Source organism: Heptranchias perlo, chromosome 4, assembly GCF_035084215.1.
Source record: "Heptranchias perlo isolate sHepPer1 chromosome 4, sHepPer1.hap1, whole genome shotgun sequence".
Taxonomy (NCBI): Eukaryota; Metazoa; Chordata; class Chondrichthyes; order Hexanchiformes; family Hexanchidae; genus Heptranchias; species Heptranchias perlo.
Window position 1 is genome coordinate 64,357,054 of NC_090328.1, and position 20,916 is coordinate 64,377,969.

General features: G+C 41.8%; 1 protein-coding gene across 1 annotated transcript in view; it reads left to right on the forward strand.

Moving 5' to 3' along the window:
* Positions 1-20,916, forward strand: part of prdm6 (PR domain containing 6) — a 176,445-nt gene that overhangs the window by 110,430 nt on the left and 45,099 nt on the right. Inside the window, exon 4 of the mRNA XM_067982195.1 lies at positions 7,288-7,412. Coding sequence (XP_067838296.1) covers positions 7,288-7,412 — 125 coding nt within the window. The remainder of the gene's footprint in view (positions 1-7,287; positions 7,413-20,916) is intronic.

Here is a 20,916-nt window from a genome sequence, read left to right on the forward strand (position 1 = left end):
AAAATTTGGGATTTCATTGTCTGAAAATGATCTCCACAGGCAGGTTTTCAGCAATTAAAAGCCCAAAGATGGAACATTAGCTCACAGAAAAAAGAAAGAACTTATATTTATATAGCACCTTTCATGTCTTCAGGACATCCCAAATTGCTTCACACTCAATGAAGTCCTTTTGAAGTGTAATCACTATGGTTGAGTAGGCAAATGTGGCAGCCAACTTATGCACAGCAAGATCCCACAAACAGCAATGACATAAATGACCAGGTAATCTGTTTTAGTGATATTAGTTGAGGGATAAATGTTGCTGTTCTTCAAATAGTGCCATGGGATCTTTAATGCTCACCCAAGAGGACAGATTGAGCCTCGGTTTAATGCCTCAACTGAAAAACTAGGTCAATGCTGAACTTGTAAAATAAAAAGTGTCATCCTAGGAGGGATGCTGAAAGCTGAATAAACTCCTTGGCATCTCACAAAAATAAACTGCACTTGATTAAATGAATTCATCCTTGGTGAGAGTTAAGAATAAACCACTTGCAAGCACAATTGTGGTAAGCACACTACTATTTTCACCCTAAAAGTTACTTCTTTATTTTTTTTCTGTTCCCCATGCTTTGTGCAGCAGAGAAGGCAAGTGGACTGCCAAACCTCCACCAGTCCTGATCTGCAACCAGCATTAGGATGTCCACAAGGACAGCCTACGGTAGCATCCATTCAATTTATCATCGGTCTCTGTGAGGAAGTACCTGGCACCCTTGGGTTAGTGTGTGGAGAAACACAAGTTCCATCTCTCCATGAGGGTATTTGTGCTCTTAAGTGCATTACTTTAATGCATGCATTCAGTTTCTCATGAGAAAGGTGAGCTTTAATAGAACTTTTATAAGAAGGGTTAAAAAGATCTATTAAGACAAATACATTGTATTTGATAAAATCTAATTTAGATTCTTTCTTATATGATCTATGTAGTTCCATAAAGGATTATACAGGGCTAGAAATTCGGATGTGTAGCACCCGTTGTTTCAGCGCTACATGGCCTCCTGAAATTCTAAAATGGCCTCCAGGATGCGCATGCACGCTTCTAGTGTGACGTGCGCCAGACGCCATCTTGGTAAAGGGGTTTGCGCAGGTGCAGAGAGCGAACGCTGGCAGCATGTAAAGTTAGGAGAATATGCATTAGATGAGTGTGCAACACTGATTTAAAGGCACAGACACCATTTTGGTACTTAACGCTGCAGCCAACACACGTGGTCTTAACCACGACCAGCTAAACATGTCCTAGGCAGCCTGGAGGACCCCCCACCAGTGCTATTTAAAGGGATCCTGCAGGATTTACAGGTTAGTTGCTGGATATTGCTTCTGGCTGCTAATGCATTTGTAACTGTTTTTGGAGGTCTCCTGTACTTGAGTACTAGGACGAGGGGACATAGCCTAACATTTAGAGCCAAGACTTGCAGGAGTGAAGTTAGCAAATGCTTCTACACGCAAAGGATGCGAGAAGTTTGAAAACTGGCAGTTGATGCTAGCTCAGTTGTTAATTTTAAGTCTGAGATTGATAGATGTTTGTTAACCAAGGGTATTAAGGGATATGGGGCTAGGGTGGGTATATGGAGTTGTTAAGTAGGGAAGTATGATTCTTAAATTGTACAATCTTAAAATAGTTACAAGTATACAGAAATTCTAAAGTGGTAACCACCTGATAATGAGAAAAGTTAATAGGAGACAAGATAGCTCAATTTGTACCAAAGAAAGAGAAAGAGATTTTATTCATTAGAAAGAAGGCCTTGAAGCTTTACTTAAGATAAGCATCCGCCTGAGAAAGATCAGAGCCTGGAACTGGAAAGTTAAGGAGTGTGCTTTCTATATAAATAAGTGTGAGGTGGTACATTTTGGTTGAAAGAATAAGGAAGCCATATACTCCTTGGAAAATAAGAGTCTAAATGGGGCAGAGAAGCAGAGAGATCTGGGGTATAGATACACAAATCATTAAAAGTAGTGACACAGGATAATAAGGCCATAAAAAAGCAAACAAAGCACTGGGGTTCATTTCTAGAGGGATAGAATTGAAAAGCAGAGAAGTTATGTTAAACTTGTATAGAACCTTGGTTATACCACACTTGAAGTATTGTGCCCAGTTCTGGTCTCCATGTTATATAAAGGATATAGAGGTGCTGGAGAAGGCACAATAAAGATTTTCTAGGATGATACCAGAACTGAGAGGTTATACCTATCTGGAAAGATTGAACAGGCTGCGGGCTCTTTTCTGTCGAAAAGAGAAGACTGAGGGGTGACCTGCTTGAGGTCTTTAAGATTATGAAAGGGTTTGATAGGGTAGGCGTAGAGAGGGAGATTTGCGAGGGAATCCAGAACTGGGAGCTGAAAATATAAGATAGTCACTAATAAATCCAATAGGGAATTCAGGAGAAATTTCTTTACCCAGAGAGTGATTAGAATGTGGAACTTGCTACCATGAGGAGTAGATGAGGCGACTAACATAGATGCAGTTTAAGGGGAGGCTAGATAAACAAATGAGGGAGAAGGGAATAGAAGGATATGCTGATAGGGTTAGATGAAGTAGGGAGGGAGAAGGCTTGTGTGGCATGGACCTGTTGGGCCGAATGTCCTGTTTCTATGCTGTACATTCTGTGTAATACTATGTCACAGGTCAGCCATGATCTACATGAATGGTGGAACAGGCTCGAGGGGCTAAATGCCACAGCCACTCACTGCCTCCTGTTATGTGCCACCTTCTCCTGCAAGAAAGCGGGACTTGTGTCAGTGAGTGTCCTGTAAGGATATTTGGGTGTGCCTATCATGGTTGAATAGCTGCCAGTGTGTGTGACGTGTGACTTATGAGTGTGCGGCTTGCAATGGTGGTAATGTGTGAGGGTGAGAGGAAGCATCTGATTGGAAGAGTTGAGTACTGATTGAGTTTGTTGGTATGTGGGTGATGGGGGTGTAGTGCGTGGAGCAGTGGATGAGGCTAGTTGTGCAGTTGGTAGGAGATGCCACTTGACAGTTGACCTCACTCATCTTGACCACTCGTGCCAAAGCACTGAACTTCTTCCTGCACTGCATCCATGTTTGTGGTACTATGCATCTGGCATTGACTTTGTTCCCTACTGCCTCCCGCTGCCTCGGGAGCATATGCCTGGAGGGCCTCTTGCTCCCCTGCGGATATAGGATACCCCTCCTGCTGTCCCCTCTTGCACCAAGGCCGCTAGTGCTAGAACTTTGGTGCGTGCTGTCTCTCCGGCCTGGTACAAACTCAGATCGGCAGATTGAAGGATGTGGGATTTAGTAGTGCGCAACCTTTATTCAATGTTTTAACATAACTCAACAGTTTGTAAACATAGGGACAGGATCTGCATCTGTGTTTTACGTGTGCAATGTCTGATCTCCGTTCAGACTCCGTATCTTATTTTTGCAAATAAGAGGTGAAGGCTGCCTTTAAGAGGTGTGAGCAACTCACCCGAGATTTGGGCCCCCACTGCTGGTGAGAATTGGAGAGAACGGAGAAAATGGAGAGACGTATGCAGCTAGGGCTCCACGCTGCGCATCTATCAGGTAAATGAAGTTGCAGCACCAATCTAATGTGCTAGCTGCGTAGGTACCACCAGGCGTGGGCTGATTGCGCATCTCATTACCCGCGTCCGGATTCGGGGGTTCACCAATTTAACCCTCACATTTTTTTGTTTAAAAGGAATACAATCATTAAATCATAACCAGGGGTCTGAAAAGTCTCGGCCTTTGTTGAAGTGCGGTAGAAGATAGATCGGGTCCTGACCTTGCCCAGGAGTTTAATGTAGCCTTTGTTGGAGGTATAGCCTCCACCTGACCCAAACAAGGCCATTAACGCACAGAGAGTTCCAATATTCCTGGCCTCTCGGGGGCCCGGTGGATCCTTGGCTGTTAGTTCACCCAGTGAAACAACGTGTACCAACTGAATGGATGCAGGGACTACTTTGGAGTCCAGGCCTGGATCATGGCTTAGGTCCCTGAAGAAAAATGGTAATCTTTTTAACAAATAATTTTTAATGCAGGCCCCTTACACATGAAGGGATGACTTTGATGGGGTCCAGTGGTAGAGGGGTCCCAGTGGCTGCGCTCCTGGAATACTTGCAGGGATTTCTGGCTCACACGTTTTCTGGGCCTATGGATTTATAAGTGAGACAATACTCTTTTTGTTCGAGTGCTTAATGTCGATAGTGATATTGAACTCCTTGCTGGCTATGGTTCAATGGGCAATGATCGCCTCTAGTACTTCACATGTAGCCATTCCTGATGTATGAGCCATGTCAGTGGGAGTCAGCAGGCTGTTTAACATGGGGAAAGGGAGGGGCATCACAGCTGAATCCTTCTAGCAGGGACTGTTGGGTAGCAATCAGAAGCAGGAATGTTGGCTGATTTCCTTCTCTGCAGTCTGCGATTCTAAGGCCTGGCTGTAGCCCCTTTACTGCCTCTCTGGCTGAGAGCAGATGACTCTGCACAGAGTGGGGCTCTAACTTGGCACCTTCATGTCTCTGGCTCAGCTATTCACTGGATAGTTAAAATTTCAATGTACTATGAGTTATTCAAAGTATCTTTTTACCTGCTGCAGTTGAGTTTTTGTTCTTAAAATTTCTTGATAGTGCTGAGACAAATGAAAGAGAATACTTTGTATTTTGAAGCTTTTATATTCAATTTATATGGACAAGGAAAAAGGGGAGCTGCTTCACATTAACCGTAACATCCATCACCTTGGGTGCAAAAAGACATTCCCAAAATATTCAGCATTTGGAACGTAACAAATTGTCTGATCCAACAATTGTGACTGACTATAAATTGACAGTGAGTGTAGCAAAAATACCATACAGCATATAAGAATACGGTAATGGTAAAACACTTATGTTGTGCATAAACACCTACTCCTAGTGCAAGTCAGCTGGTTTGAATTCTGTGTGTTTTGATTTGTGATATCTTAATGGAATTCTCTTCAAAGAATTTTTAAGATTGATTGACGACCACGACCACCCCATCCCCAACACTTTGTTTTTATTTTGTGCTGACAATAATGTTCATTGGCACGAGTTCTGCTACAACAGAGACAGGACATCATGCAGTTATCTTTATGAGTCATCCAAACACAATACTAAATACATGTCAGCAAAGGAAATATTAGTCGAGAGGAAAAAATGCCTTTGATGTACTTCAGCATGCAGTGATTTGTGCAGGGCCTGAAACTGCTGCCCCCTTGTAAGAAACAGTGTATGCTTATAGATTTGTAGTCTTTCTAGGAGCCTCTGAGACCACCCATTGCTTTAAAACAGTCCTGTGCTTTCAGCAGAAACTATACATTTATGTCTAGCATAGGCCTTTTTACATACAGAACTTTGAACAGTCCAGCAATGTTTATGTTGCAAGAAGTCAAACCGAGAGGTGAAATTGGTCAAAAATATTTCCCCATTTCCCCCCAAGTGATCAGACATTTGAAATGCCTTGTTTGAAACTGTGAAACTTTGGAAAGAATTATTAAAATTTCACAGGCTTTGCAAAGAGAGGGATTAGCCAGGACATAGTTTTTGTCAGATGCACCAAAGCATTCTGCTTAGCCAGCAGCACCCCAGTCAAACTGGATGGCAGAATGCTCAGTTTAAAAAAAAAATGAAATTTTTGCAATTGCAAGTGAAACTTAGAGATTCTTCTATTTGTTTGTATTGATCTTCGTGATCCTGTTGTCAAGAGCCTCTTGGCAATGACAGAATATGTGGTCAAGTGCATTTCTCACTATTAGGGAATATGTGTCGATGTCTGTGGTGTTAAGCAAGGAACAAATTGCATTGGCACAAACAAATCTTCATCATGTGACTTGGTTGGTGCTACATATTTCTTTCAGCCAAAAGAGGATAAACTCACATTTCAAAAGTTGTTTTTTCACTTCTCTCTTAATGTCCCCAGTAGTGTGCTCCATTTTCAAGCTATAAGAGTTTTCCAATAAGTTTTCCAGTGAGAAGCTGTGCCATATGGACCCAAAAGGTCCCATGTTTGATCCATGGTCTGTGCTGAGCTAACTGATCTCAGAGGGCTGGCGGTTAGGATGTTATGATTGGCCTCAGCAATCCTGGATATTAGGAAAGGGGAGATCAGCCAGGGCCCCTACTCTTGAGCCTAAAAATTCCACAGATCCTTTTGAGGGCACAGAAATGTGATCGGACGGGACTTCCACCCACTACTTTTCTGTTCTGCTAACCCAGTCCCAAATTCTAGGAACAGGGTTATTAGAATGTTCAAGTTGTGTGCTCATGCCCGTAGTGGTGCAATAGGGTTGCCGTCCCTGCTGAGGAGGTGATACTGTGAGTGGCATCCTGCCATTCCTAGAGGTGGGACCTAAGGCCTGACTCAAGCTGAAGATAAGAGCCAGAAAATTATTTGAAATTCCTCGATTATATTTCTTTCCTGCATTCATGGGGGCCTTCTTCGGCTCCCACAAAGTCTATCAGGAGAAAGCATGGCAGAATTCCTGAGGTAGCCTAGAAACAGCCCCAGACGCGCCTCTGAGGTCAGTCAGCAACCTAACAGAAGCAGGCCGAAGAAGCACCCGGGTCTTCTGGAGCACAGTTTATTTGGGAATCTCTAAGATCCGAGTTCCACCCCAAATTGCATTCCTGCAGCTCTGCCCACCACCGCCTCCCCCACCTCCCACCCACAGCCAGGATTACCCTGCAGTTCCACCCCCACTCCCAATGGGAATTTCTACCCTTTGATCTCTTGAGAGGCCACTTACTCTCGAGGTACAAGGTTCTTAAATTATTGCCACTTGGGCAAGGTAATGAAGAGTGCCCAATGCCCATGGAATTGCATCTTACCAAGGAGTACATGCAGGGGTGGTAAGCAGTGACAACTGGCAAGAAAAAAAGAAGCCTTTTCTAATATTATCTCGCAATGGGCCACCAGAGAATGACCCAAAGCAGCATGGGGCAACTCACCTTTAAATCTCTCTTCTCTCAACCCATGTCCTAGCATTCTCTGGCACAACCTGGTCATGCACTAGCACACTGAACCATCAGGCCTCCTGTGAAAATAGATTTTTAAATATCAACATTTCATTATTTTGTTCCTTCATGTTATTTTTTGAAACTTTCTGATCATTGGGGTGAGTGATATCATTGTCACGAATGGGACACTTTCTATTTGTCCCTCAATATTAACATCAAGCATTCCTGGCCCAGGTACAGAACTGCCAGATGCAGAGTAAAGCAAAATTGATATCACTTTATTTATGCATTTTACCAAAACCTCTTATTTGCTCTTTATCAGGTCATGCATATTCTACAGAGCCTGTGATGACATCCCGAGAGGAGTGGAGCTTTTGGTCTGGTACAACGATAGCTACACATCATTCTTTGGGATCCCCTTTCAGTGTATCGCACAAGATGACAATTGTAAGAATTTCACCATAGGAATTCCTTTAGTGTCTTTAAAGTAATCTGAACATAGAATGTACCCCTTTCACTGCCACACCAGATTTGCTAACAAACTCTCCATATGGCACTGCATGTGTTGAACGGGTGGAGTTTGGGTTGGCCTTTGGCCGTGGAGGCATTGTTTTCTGTAGAACTGGCAAATCAGCTGAAAATCTTGCATGTAAATGCTGTTTTTCTTAGATGGACAGTTTAATCTCAGGACATCCTGATTAAATGGGACAGTTGAGAGGTGTGGTATTGAATTATGATTGTCATAAAGTTATGCTTGTAGTTTTGTAGCTTTGCAAATATTTCTGTTGAAGTATTTGTTGATCTGCATTATTATCAGGTTTCCTTTATTCAAAGAATTGTTCCAGATTCTATTAGTTGCACAAAGGAAGAAAATGCAGCACCAAATCGTTGAGTGGTAAACAAATGCGCTGTGAAGTGTTCTGAATCCTGTATTGCAATATTGGAAAATCCAACTTGTAACATTGCATCTTGTCAGCATTTGGCAGTGACCTTACTGCTCTTTCCTGTGGTGCATTCTGGGTAGGATGGCATCACTGTAGCCAGTTTGTGCTACCTTGGTGTAGAAAAATACATGAAATTAAGTGGAGCTCAGCTAAAGAGAACAAGTTGGTTGTGGGGCTTGATAGCTCTATAATTAGGCAGCTAGTAGTACAGAATACATGAAAGTAGATTTATTTCTGGGTATATTGTTGAATTACTTATTTCTTTATAAAAGAAGTTAGACCTCTCCTTTAGGTGTAGTTTAATGCCACCTTACACACATGTCCAAATCATTATAAGCAGTAGGCTTGAGCCAGCGAGGCTGTTAAGAATAGGCACAAGATAAAATTATTCTGTGAATATTGCAAATGTATTCAAGCATTCAAACTAATCATATTTGTTTGCTACATCCCTCATATAGTACAGCATTAAAGTGGCAATTGCTGCATATTTACAAAGTGTTACTACACATGTGGGTCATTACTGACAGATGCAGGCACTGGAAAGATATTTCTTTACAAAAAAAACATTGGTTCAACTTCATAGACATTTTATGCCATGAAAAGTGCTATTAATGATTTGAAATACATGCATTTAGTTACCACTAATGATGCACCTAATGAAAATGAACTATAAATAAATTATTTATAGGAAAACATTTGTGTTGTGCAGTTGAGGATTAATTGCATAATGGACATTGCAAAATTGCAAACATTCACTTCAAATTACCTCAGTATGCATTCCTGGATGTGTGAAATGGGGTTTCTCTCTGTAACTTAAGAATATACAATATGCACAATGTTTAACACTTGGGTAACTTTTTTTGTGAACAGTGTGGTTGCTTTGGAAATTTTAACACTGCCAAATTAAAAACAAAACTGAAACACAAGACTTCCAATAAAATCAATTATCCTTCCAAAGACATGTAGTTTGGGTGCAGTGTCTCCATAACCACTGCCTGAATAATTCCAGTATACCTTTTTGGTTATTATTCTAGGTTATAAATTAAGAACCTTTTTAAATCTGTTCCATAAAATGGGATTAGCGTAGATAGGTTCAGTTGAAGAGCTAGCAATGTCGCAGGCATAGTATCATAGTAGGTACAGCGCAGGAGGAGGCCATTCGGCCCATTGTGCCTGTGCAGGCTCTTTGAAAGAGCTATCCAATTAGTCCCATTCCCCTGCTCTTCCGCATAGCCCGGAAATTTTTTCCCTTCAAGTATTTATCCAATTCCCTTTTGAAAGTTACTTTTGAATCTGCTTCCACCACCCTGTCAGCCAGTGCAATCCAGATCATTACAACTCGCTGTGTAAAAAAAAATGTTTCCTCATGTCGCCTCTGGCACTTTTGCCAATCACGTTAAATCTGTGCCCTCTGGTTACCGACCCTTCTGCCACTGGAAACAGTTTCTCCTTATTTACTCTATCAAAACCGTTCATGATTTTGAACACCTCCATCAAATCTCCCCTTAACCTTCTCTGTTCCAAGGAGAACAACCTCAGCTTCTCCAGTCTCTCCACATAAATGAAGTCCCTCATCTCTGGTACCATTCTAGTAAATCTCTTCGGCACCCTCTTTAAGGCCTTGACATCCTTCCTAAGGTGTGGTGCCCAGTATGGAGCACAATACACCAGCTGAGGCCTAACCAGTGTTTTATAAAGGTTTAGAATAACTTCCTTGCTTTTATACACTATGCCTCTATTAATAAAGCCCAGGATCCCATACGCTTCTTTAACAACCTTCTCAACTTGTCCTGCCACCTTCAAAGATTTGTGTATGTGTACCCCCAGGTCTCTCTGTTCCTGCACCCCCTTTGAAATTGTACCATTTAGTTTATATTGCCTCGCCTCATTCTCCCTACCAAAATGTATCACTTCACACTTCTTTGAGTTAAATTTCATCTGCCATGTGTCTGCCCATTTCACCAGTCTGTCTATGTCCTCCTGAAGTCTGTTACTATCCTCCACATTGTTTACTACATTTCCGAGTTTCGTGTCATCTGAAAACTTTGAAATTATACCCTCTATACCCAAGTCCAGGTCATTAATATATATCAAAAAGAGCGGTAGCCCTAATATTGACCCCTGGGGCACACCGATCATTCACCACTACTCTCTGCTTTCTGTCCTTTAGCCAATTTTGTATCCATGCTGCCACTTTCCCTTTAATCCCATGATGGGCTAAATGGCTTCTTTCTGTACTATCATTTTTATGATTCTATGAAAACCAACAGGTGACAGATAATTTTGCTACAGAAACTTGTTTTTGATTGTAGCTATAAGAAAACAATATTTCCACTGCATTCACCACCCCCCACCCCACAGCCCCCATCCCTTTTCCACAAGTCCCAAAAAAGAAGTGAGCCCTAGGCCTAACCAAGGAACAAGCAGAATCTCGGCTCCCACCCCAGAAAAGTTTCACAGCAAAGTTCATATAATTAATAATGTAGGACTTGGACTTCCTGGATTGGTGTATTTGGCCACAAGGGGCATAAGTTAGACCATTGTGCGGCCTGATCCTCCAGTGCCCAATGTATACCAAAATTTGCTGGGAAATTGATTAAGATACGCTGCAGCAAGCATAGTAGCGAATTGGAAGCAGCGCAGCCAATGACTGAAGGGAGATGGAGATCAGTGTTCCCCATCACATGCAGTTTGGTGTCAGGGTTCTGAACATATTTTAAAGAATAGAAGATCTCCCCGCTCCTAATAAATGAAGCTTCCACTAATTCAATTTATACTCCATGTAGATATAAACAATAACAAACAAATACAAATTTATGGATACGCAGGTTCGGGATAGTTCCTTTAGTTGTGGGTGCACTACGACTTCAAGCTGAATTTGATACATCCTATGTTGCAGTAGATTTCATTAGAATTTAATTTTTAAAAATTATGCAGCTATGAAAAAATCAATCCATAACAAATAATGTGAGATACCACAAATGTAATGAAATCATCCTTTACAGATAACTTTACATGCTTACAAATAGGCTTTAAGTCTGAAGCTGTAATCAGTGCGTGTCGACATCAGACCCATACCCGTCAGATTCCTATCACTGATGGAAGTATCATTAGTATACCAACTACAATGTTAGCATACATTGTTTCAAAATTAATCTTCATTTTATTCTTTAGAATCTTAATAGGCAAGAACCTTTGATCCCTGAGACTGTGCAAACATTCAGAAATCGACTATACCTAATAATATTTGCAAATGCTAATTTATTTACTTTTAACATTATCACTGGGAGAAGTTTATGTTAAGAATAATCCCAAGTTTTTTTGAAATATCTGCATATTGTACACAAACATAAGATTCCTATTATTATGCCAAACATACTCAGCCCTCCAGCGCCATCCTGCAACAGTCTAAGTGGCTGTGGCTCACAGTGGCATTAATTCAGCAAACTCAATCTCGCCATTGATTTTAATGAGGTCGGAGCTATGATAATTAGCTGCCCAACTGTTTCGGCAAGGGAGTGGCGCAAAAGTCTCAGGAAATTATGGAGTGGCGTAAATGATGGCTAAAGTTACTTACACCATAATTTCCTGGGACTTTACCGACATAGCTGTGCCATTACAATGGTGCAAATCTCCAGGAAATTCTGGGCCATAGTATTTATCCTGTATTGTACCATGATTTGAGAAAGCGAGTAAATTTTGTACAACTTTATAAATAAAAAGTAAAACAAATTGTATAGATGAATAGTGGAGACCAAGATGTGTGACCAAACTGAACACAAAAGTCATGTTAATGTTTACACGTAAAGCAAAACCAAAACAGTCCATTCAAAGTACTAACAGAAAAATCACTTGCTAACTGCAGGTATTGAGTGCAAGACTGGGAGGCACTAAATGAAGCAGATCGGGTACAGCTAGGGTGATCTTGTTTGCGACCATTGCCAATGTCCAAACTGCGCATTGAAATTCAAAGACAGTTTAAACTATTGTTCTTCTGGCATTGTACCTTGAAGAGATAATGGGCTTAATGACTTTGGAGTGTGCAATCCAATAGCATTTACACCAATATTTTCACTTACCTGATTCACTGCCACAAAATTCATACTGTACAGAAGAGTGATCTAAGTCCTATGGGCAACCCAGAAGCTGGTTTTATGTTAACTCAGCCCATATTTGAGGAATAGCAGCTTTGCGTAGAATTTTATGTATCCTGTTTGAAAGCAACAGTTTGAACGATGCTGTTTTATAGCAGTATCACACTGTGGGGTACAGGGACTTTAAATACCCCTCTGCCTCCCATAACACTTAGTCACTTGTAACAGCCTGATATTCCATACTTAGTAACTTCTTTCAATGTCTGTAATAATATTATGATTGGCTTCAATTCATTAGAACTGACCTAAGTCATGCTTTAGCGTTCCGTTTAGGTCCATTGATGTTTCTAACATAGCAAGTATTTTTGGTAAAGATAAAGATTTAGACAGGCCTGAGGACGTAGGCTATAGTTTATATATTGTTTTATTGTATTTCTGTTTTTACTGTTTACTGTGTGCAGTCCTACCACTTATTTCATATTCTTAATAGTTTCTGTGCAGCTAGACAATTCTTTTATCATTTTGAAAGAGATGCAGTTGAACGTGTTTTCAAATTAGATTTAATTTAAACCTCAGATATGGCATTTTGCCCCAATTAATGGTATTCAAGTCAGACAGCCCAGGGTTTCTAAGTGTTCCAGGGAGTTAACAGATTCTGACTGCATGTCTGATGATTCAGATGTTAAATGTGTAATTGTATAATTTAGTTTTTTTTCTTTCCTGACAAGGTATCTCCGGCAAGATCTGGCTTGTATTGATTTCATGTAGTGAGTGTCACTGCTGTTTAAAACTTCTATACTAGAATACTCGATTCCATTTATGTTGAGTCACTTCTAATATTTGACAGGATTGAAAATGGAGTTGAAGCACCTCTGTATTTTGCATTGTTTACAGTGCCTTCCATCTGGTGCAGCCTCTTGTTACTGATCACGTTAGACTGTGTTGCTGAAGTTCCTCATCCCTGTGCAATAAACATTTGCATCTTTAATTTACAGTGCAACTATATGTTTTATATTATATAGTTCAAAATTGAACATCATAATTATATCAGTCAGTCATCACAATCAGGCTGGTCATAAACACCACACAAACTTGCCATCCTCTGTCAACTCTGCCATTTCGTGCAATGACCCATAGTTATTCTTCCATTCAAACCATTTGGCCTTCTGTGTGGTCTTTGCCCAGATGGGATCCATTCCATCAGGTCTTTGCCCAGCTGGGACCCATTCCATCATCTTCCAAGAGCACTGATCTTCAACCATAGAGTACATATCCTGCTGATTAGAATCTTGCCATAGCATACTCTTTTACTGTTCGCAGGCTGCTCTTTCTCACTAGTATTGGCCACACTACCTGATAGCCAAATCCTTCTTTTACAGCCTTTTCCAAAAAACCCTGCCTTTACTTCTGTGCTTCATCAAGGTACGGTTCTTAGTATTATACAGAAATGTTGACTAAACATTTGCCTCATTTTTTCACATCCAATGATATGTCTCTCCTTTTCCAGAGGGGTCCTTAGTTGTCAAGAACATTTACGGCTTAAGCAATGCACCTCTTCACCTCTTGCTCACTTTCCCTTTTGTTAGGAATAAAACTTCCCAGGCACATATACTTATTTATTACTTCCACCTCCTCCATCTAATTATAAGGGTACTATAAGAACCAAAGAAAATAAAACATTTGATTTATACATTACCTAAAAAATTGTCAAATCTGCACAATAATATAATTTTTAAAAATTCCACATGAGTCATCATTAATATCTAAGTGAGGCTACATAAACTTTGTAATTTTAGTTAGGCAAATAAACTGGAACCAAATGCAAATCTGTTAGTGAACTATACATTTGGGGGCCGAAATTCTGATTGGTCCACTCCACCAAGGGACGTGTGATGGAGTGGGCCTTAAGTGTCTCAAATTATAGAGATATGGTTATTTGCATATTAGGAGTCAGGCTTATTGATGATGCCTGCCCTGAGCTACTGGTCCAGAATTAATTACTTTTGACGGAAAGAGTTTTGGGGCTTTTTCTGGGGCCTCCGAAGAACTCACATCAGCTCCTGGGTGTGAATTCTACTGAAGCTTGCTGAGGGTATACAAGATGAAATTCTTGGGATAGGCAGGAAACTCCCCTAAACATTCCCCCTTGAATAGAGGAGGCAGGCGGATTTTTCACTCAGGACCTTCCACACAGGAACATCTCATAAGAGCACAAACAGAGCAGATTCCCGGGGAAGCTTTTGCCAGTTTCCTGACCGAAGATCCACCATTTTGCACCTGGACTCTGAGCAGAATTTGAGGTCCTTGATGTCACATTGTGAAAATCTTTATAAACTAAAATTTTATGACATACTAGCATAACTGTGAATATTATTACATTTGTACACTGGCTTTTGTCATTTGAATCTTTAGCCCAAGTATATAGTTCTGTATATACCTGTGCAGCATACTTATAGCGAACTGATTTGCATTCTACTGTACCTGGTATCCGTTGTAACCAGATAAATGAGGTAAATTGCAACTCAACTCAGTGCTCTCTCCAGCCTCCCCAACTCATTGGTCTCTGAACCCTCTTCAACTCATGCATCTCCCTAGCATTCTCAATTTATTCATTTCACCAGGCTCCCCAACAAGGATAATACTCACAAAGCTAGAAGAATTATCTAGGGCTGGAATCTTCTTTGAATTTGCACCCAAAGACATACATAATCGCGGCATTAAGCCAATTCCCGCATAAAAGACATATGCTTATGCTATGCCCGAATTTCTTTGATATTTTACATTTGACTAAAAAGACTGTCAGAGGCCAAACAAAGAAGTTAGTCATGTGCTATTGCATTTGCTTTCTTTGGGTGTGGTTTGTTTGGTTTGCCCAATTGTCCAAACAAATTGGGGTAGTTTTCCCAAGTTCTCACCTGTGGCAAGATACTTGGCCCAAAACAGGCACATATCAGAAAACTACAAATTTCCAATTTGTATGCACGATAGGCCAGATACTCCACTGTGGACAAGGAGTTGGAACATTCTCACTGTAAATGAAGTGCGTGCACTGCACTTGCCGGGATTGTGAGTGTGCTCACTTCTGCAGAACACTAAAATCATCATTTAGTGCCAAATAATTGTTTCTTTTCGTGAAACTAGAAAAGAGCTGGTGATCCTAATCAAACCAGAGTGTAGCGCTTTTACCTGGTGATCCAGTGGCCCCGATTTTGGTCTCTTTACCACCCGTTTTCAGCGAGAATATGGGATTCCATCTTGGTCATTCTCTTCTAGTTGAATGAAGAGGAGGAAGAGAAGCAGCAGTAGCAACAGGAGGGAGAACCTTATGGAGCTGCAGTTGGATCTGCAAGAAGTCTACACAGTAGGAAAGCAGCCTGCAAATTTCCTTACTTACCCAGATGATCGACAGGCCCAGTCACCTACCTCCAGTTTTTTGAGGAGCAGCGTGCAAGGAAGCTGTGCATCTCTAGGAATGCTGTCAGATACCCGTGTAGCCTCTTACAGCAAGACCTGCAACCCATTGCCACACCTGATACTACATGGTCCACAACAGTGAAAGTAACAACAGCTCTCAACCGTTTTATTTCGGGCTCTTTTCAGGCTCCAACAGGGATTAGTAGTAATACAGTCCTCACAGTTTATAGCTATTTGCCCTCTATATGATTTGGACGGTTTAAAGGGGTAGCGCTATAACTATTGAACAAGGCTGTAGCAAATCACTATTGAAGCTGTAACCCCACACCTCTTAGAGGGGATTAAGTACAAGGTACTTGGATCTTAACAAGGTGCTTTTTGCTTATTGAGCATGTTTGTTATTGAAGTCAGTGCCTAGTAGTGCAAGCTGTAACCTGATACCAGTTACAAGTATACAAGGGAATTGTACCTTAACGAGATGCATTTGGACAGTTACATGGGTAAGATGGGTATGGAGGGATATGGGCCAAGTGCAGGCAATTGGGACTAGCTTAGTGGTATAAACTGGGCAACATGGACATGTTGGGCCGAAGGGCCTGTTTCCATGTTGTAACTTCTATGATTCTATGCGAACTACTGAGTGGACACCTGTTTCTGCCCGAAATACAGGGATCGCTTAACATGCTGTAATTGTCTATAATGGAAATGGAAAATGGTTAGCGCTTTTTGGCTGATTTAAACAATTGCCCAATTTAAACGTGGCCGGTTTAAGTGGTGAGAGACCGTATTAGTCAATCCGCAGTTCATGTCTGCATCAAGCAGATGACTGACCCACTGTTTGCAAAAGCAACCAGTGCATTACTTTCCCCATTAACATCTGGAACCAGTAGGAAACCTTTTTGGGCTTTGATCACATTGCAAGCTTGCACCAAGTGCAGGGTGTCATTACCTGCACCCACATAACCATCAGGGCTCCTGACCACGACCCAGCAGCTTTCAGGAACCATAAGGGCTTTTACTCTCTTAATGTTCAGCTTTTGTGTGGTCACCACCAGTGTATCACAGAGGTCTATGCTTGCTTTCCCGACAGCTGTCATGATGCCTTCATACAGCGCTAGTCTTCCATCTCCCCTCCACTCCCAACCCCCCCCCCCCACCCTTTGACCCAGCACAGCAAGTCAGAGGCTGGCTTCTTGGTGACAAAGGCTAGCCCCTTCACACTGGCTCACGACACTTCTCCAAAACCCATGCTTGCCGGCTGGAATGTGAAATAACCATAGCCACTAGTCCACAAGAGGCATCATCAAGCAGACAATTGGAGTGCTGAAACAACGTTTCTGCTGTCTGGACAAGTCTGGGGACTTTCTGCAATACAGCCCAGAAAGAGTACCCTGCATCGTGGTCATCTATTGGATTATCTATAGCTTTGCTGTGTAACAGGGACAACAAATACAGCCTGTATTGGATGAAGACTTTTTGCCACCTGATGAGGAAGATTCTGATGACAGCGAGGATGGTGCGGAAGCAAGAGGGCACCAACAGCAGCCTGTAGTCAGAGCTCTTCATCAACAGTTAATTGATCAGCACTTCACTTGAACTAGTCCTGCCTCCTGCCCCGATTAACACTCCCGAACAACATCTGTATCAGTCCTTCCACCCTCCAATAAAGGACCTCCAAACAAACACCCAACACTGCAGGGTCAGCAGCTACTACCCAAATACTCTGCAGACAAATTCATAATTGCAAACGATATTACATTTTAATGGCTTACACTAATGTCATAAAACAAAATTAGCACCATGGTGTTAGCCATAGCGTTAAATGATTTTTTGGTCCTCTACTAATTCTACAAGGTTCTTCCCTGGTGGCTTCAGCGTGGGAGATGGAAGGTTGCTGATGCTAAGGTGAGGGCTGTTGAGATTCTTGTGGTCAGGGACCTCTAGGAGCTTGGGCCTGAGAGGGCCTGGTTGTATTTTGGCGTAAATGGAGTTTCCATCGAAATTATGGCAACGGAGCAGGGGAAGCCCTGAGAAAATTCCAGCGTTAGGCTTTTCAGTCTGGAAAGCAGGCATCTGAGAAGTTTATTTTTTTTTAAATTCGTTCATGGGACGTGGGCATCGCTGGCAAGGCCAGCATTTATTGCCCATCCCTAATTGCCCTTGAGAGGGTGAGCCGTCTTCTTGAACCACTGCAGTCCGTGTGGTGAAGGTTCTCCCACAGTACTGTTAAGTAGGGAGTTCCAGGATTTTGACCCAGTGACGATGAAAGAATGGCGATATATTTCCAAGTTGGGATGGTGTGTGACTTGGAGGGGAACATGCAGGTGGTGTTGTTCCCATGTGCCTGATGCCCTTGTCCTTCTAGGTTGTAGAGGTCATGGGTTTGGGAGGTGCTGTCAAAGAATCCTTGGTGAGTTGCTGCAGTGTATCCTGTAGATGGCACACACTGCAGCCACTGTGCGCCGGTGGTGAAGGGAGTGAATACTTAGGGTGGTGGATGGGGTGCCAATCAAGCGGGCTGCTTTGTCCTGGATGGTGTCGATCTTCTTGAGTGTTGTTGGAGCTGCACTCATCCAGGCAAGTGGAGAGTATTTCATCACATTCCTGACTTGTGCCTTGTAGATGGTGGGAAGGCTTTGGGGAGTCAGGAGGTAAGTCACTATCATTTATGATAGTAAATGATATGGAAAAGATAAATCCGGAATATTATTTTAAATTAAATTGCAAGAGGAAGACAAGGGGGCATAGGTTGAAACTAATAAAAGGTAAATTTAGGACTGATGTCATGAAATTCTTCTTCACACAAACATCATCAATGTAAGAGCTACAAAGGATATCAAAATCAACACAAAAAATGTTTACAATTATATTAGGAAAAAGATGGTGGACAAGAGTAATATGGGCCCCTTAAAAATTGATAATGGTGATACTGTAAATGAAAATAAGGAAATGACGGACATGTTAAATGATTACTTTGCGTCAGTATTTACAGTAGAGGAAGAGGATAGCATGCCGGACACCCCAAGGAAATAGGTGACGGGATAGAGAGCGACATATCCAAGTTTGCCGGTGACACAATGATACGCAGCATTGTAAGCAGTGTAGATGGAAGCATAAAATTACAGAGAGATATTAATAGATTACGTGAATGAGCAAAACTATGGTAAATGGATATCAATGTAGGCAAGTGTGAGATCATCCACTTTGGACCTAAAAAGGATAGATCAGAGTACTTTCTAAATGGTCAAAAGCTCAAAACAGTGGAGGTCCAAAGAGACTTAGGGATCCATGTACATAGATCATTAAAATGTCATGGAAAGGTACAGAAAATAATCAAAAAGGAATTGATAGAGTAGATAGAGAGAAACCTTTTCCACTGATGGGGGAATCTAGGACTAGTGGACATAGCCTAAAAATTAGAGCCAGGACTTTCAGGAGTGAAGTTAGGAAACACTTCCACACGTAAAGGGCGGTAGAAGTTTGGAACTCTCTTTTGCAAATGGCAGTTGATGCTAGCTCAATTGTTAATTTTAATTCTGAGATTGATAGATTTTTGTTAACCAAAGGTATTAAGGGATATGGGGCTAAGGCGAATATATAAGTTAGATCACAGATCAGCCATGATCTCAATGAATGGCGGAACAAGCTCAACAGGTTAAATGGCCTACTCGTGTTCCTATGTTCCTATGAATAGAATTCCAAGAAGAGTAGTGGAAGCGAAAACTCTGAATCTTTTAAGAAACAATTGGATGGTGAATCATAGAAAGGTTACAGCATGGAAGGAGGCCATTCGGCTCATCAAGTCCGTGCTGGCTTTATGTAAGAGCAATCCAGCTAGTCCCACTCCCCCGCCCTATCCCCGTAGCCCTGCAAATTTTTTCCTTTCAAGTACTTATCCAGTTCCCTTTTGAAGGTCATGATTGAGTCTGCCTCCACCACTCCCTCGGGCAATGCATTCCAGATACTAACCACTCGTTGTGTAAAAAAGTTTTTCCTCGTGTCGCCTTTGGTTCTTTTGCCAATCACCTTAAATCTATGTCCTCTGGTTCTTGACCCTTCCGCCAATGGGAACAGTTTCTCTCTGTCCAGACCCTTCATGATTTTGAATACCTCTATCCAATCTCCTCACAACCATCTCTGTTCCAAGGAGAACAACTCTAGCTTTTCCAGTCTGTCCATGTAACCAAAATCACTCATCCCAGGAATCATTCTAGTAAATCTCTACTGCATCCTCTCTAAGGCCTTCACATCTTTCCTGAAGTGCGGTGCCCAGAACTGGACACAATACTCCGGTTGTGGCCGAACTGGTGTTTTATAAAGGTTCATCATGACTTCCATTCTTTTGTACTCTGTGACTCTATTTATAAAGCCCAGGATCCCGTATGCTTTTTTAACCGCTTTCTCAATCTGCCCTGCCACCTTCAACGATTTGTGCACATATACCCCAGATCTCTCTGTTCCTGTACCACTTTTAGAGTTGTGCCCTCTAGTTTATATTGCCTCTCCTCATTCTTCCTACCAAAATGTATCACTTTGCATTTTTCTGCATTAAATTTCATCTTCCATGTGTCCGCCCATGCCACCAGCCTGTCTATATCCTCTTGAAATCTATCACTATCCTCCTCACTGTTTACTACCTTTCCAAGTTTTGTGTCATCTGTAAATTTTGAAAATGTGCCCTATGCACCCAAGTCCAAGTCATTAATATATATCAAGAAAAGCAGTGGTCCCAGCATTGACCCCTGGGGAACACCACTGTACACTGCCCTCCAATCCGAAAAACAACCATCCACCACTACTCTCTGTTTCCTGTCTCTTAGCCAATTCTGTATCCATGTTGCTTCTGACGAATTGGAGGGAATATAGGATCTGTCTGGCTGGATTAATTAAGATGGGCTGAGTGGCCTTCCTTATCCATAACTGTCATGTGATCGTGATTATAGTCAAAGAAACTATAATCTCTGGATTATTACCTGAGCCACGAGCAAATTGGCATAGGGTCAATAGGATCAGGGGGATGAATGCGTGGCTCAAAGATTGGTGTGGGAGAAGTGGGTTTCAATTCGTGGGGCACTGGCACCAGTACTGGGGAAAAAGAGAGCTGTTCCTTCGGGACGGACTACACCTGAACCATGCTGGGACCAGAGTTCTAGCGAATTGAATAACTGGGGAGGTAGATAGGGCTTTAAACTAAATAAGGCGGGGGTGGGGTCCCGGTGGAGAGAAATTTAGAATGCGAAAGAGAAAAGACAAGGAAGCAGTGCAGGAAAGTGATTGGGGTAAGGATAACCAGGTTGTGTCAGGAAGGGACAGAACATACAAACAAAAGAGTGCACTAACAAATAGGGTAAGAAAAAATGGTAATAAGAAAAATAGGGCCAGAGTACAAACAGATGTTAAGATGTCTAAAAATGTTAAAAAGACAAATCTAAAGACACTGTATCTGAATGCACGAAGCATTCGTAATAAGGTAGACGAATTAACAGCGCAAATAGATGT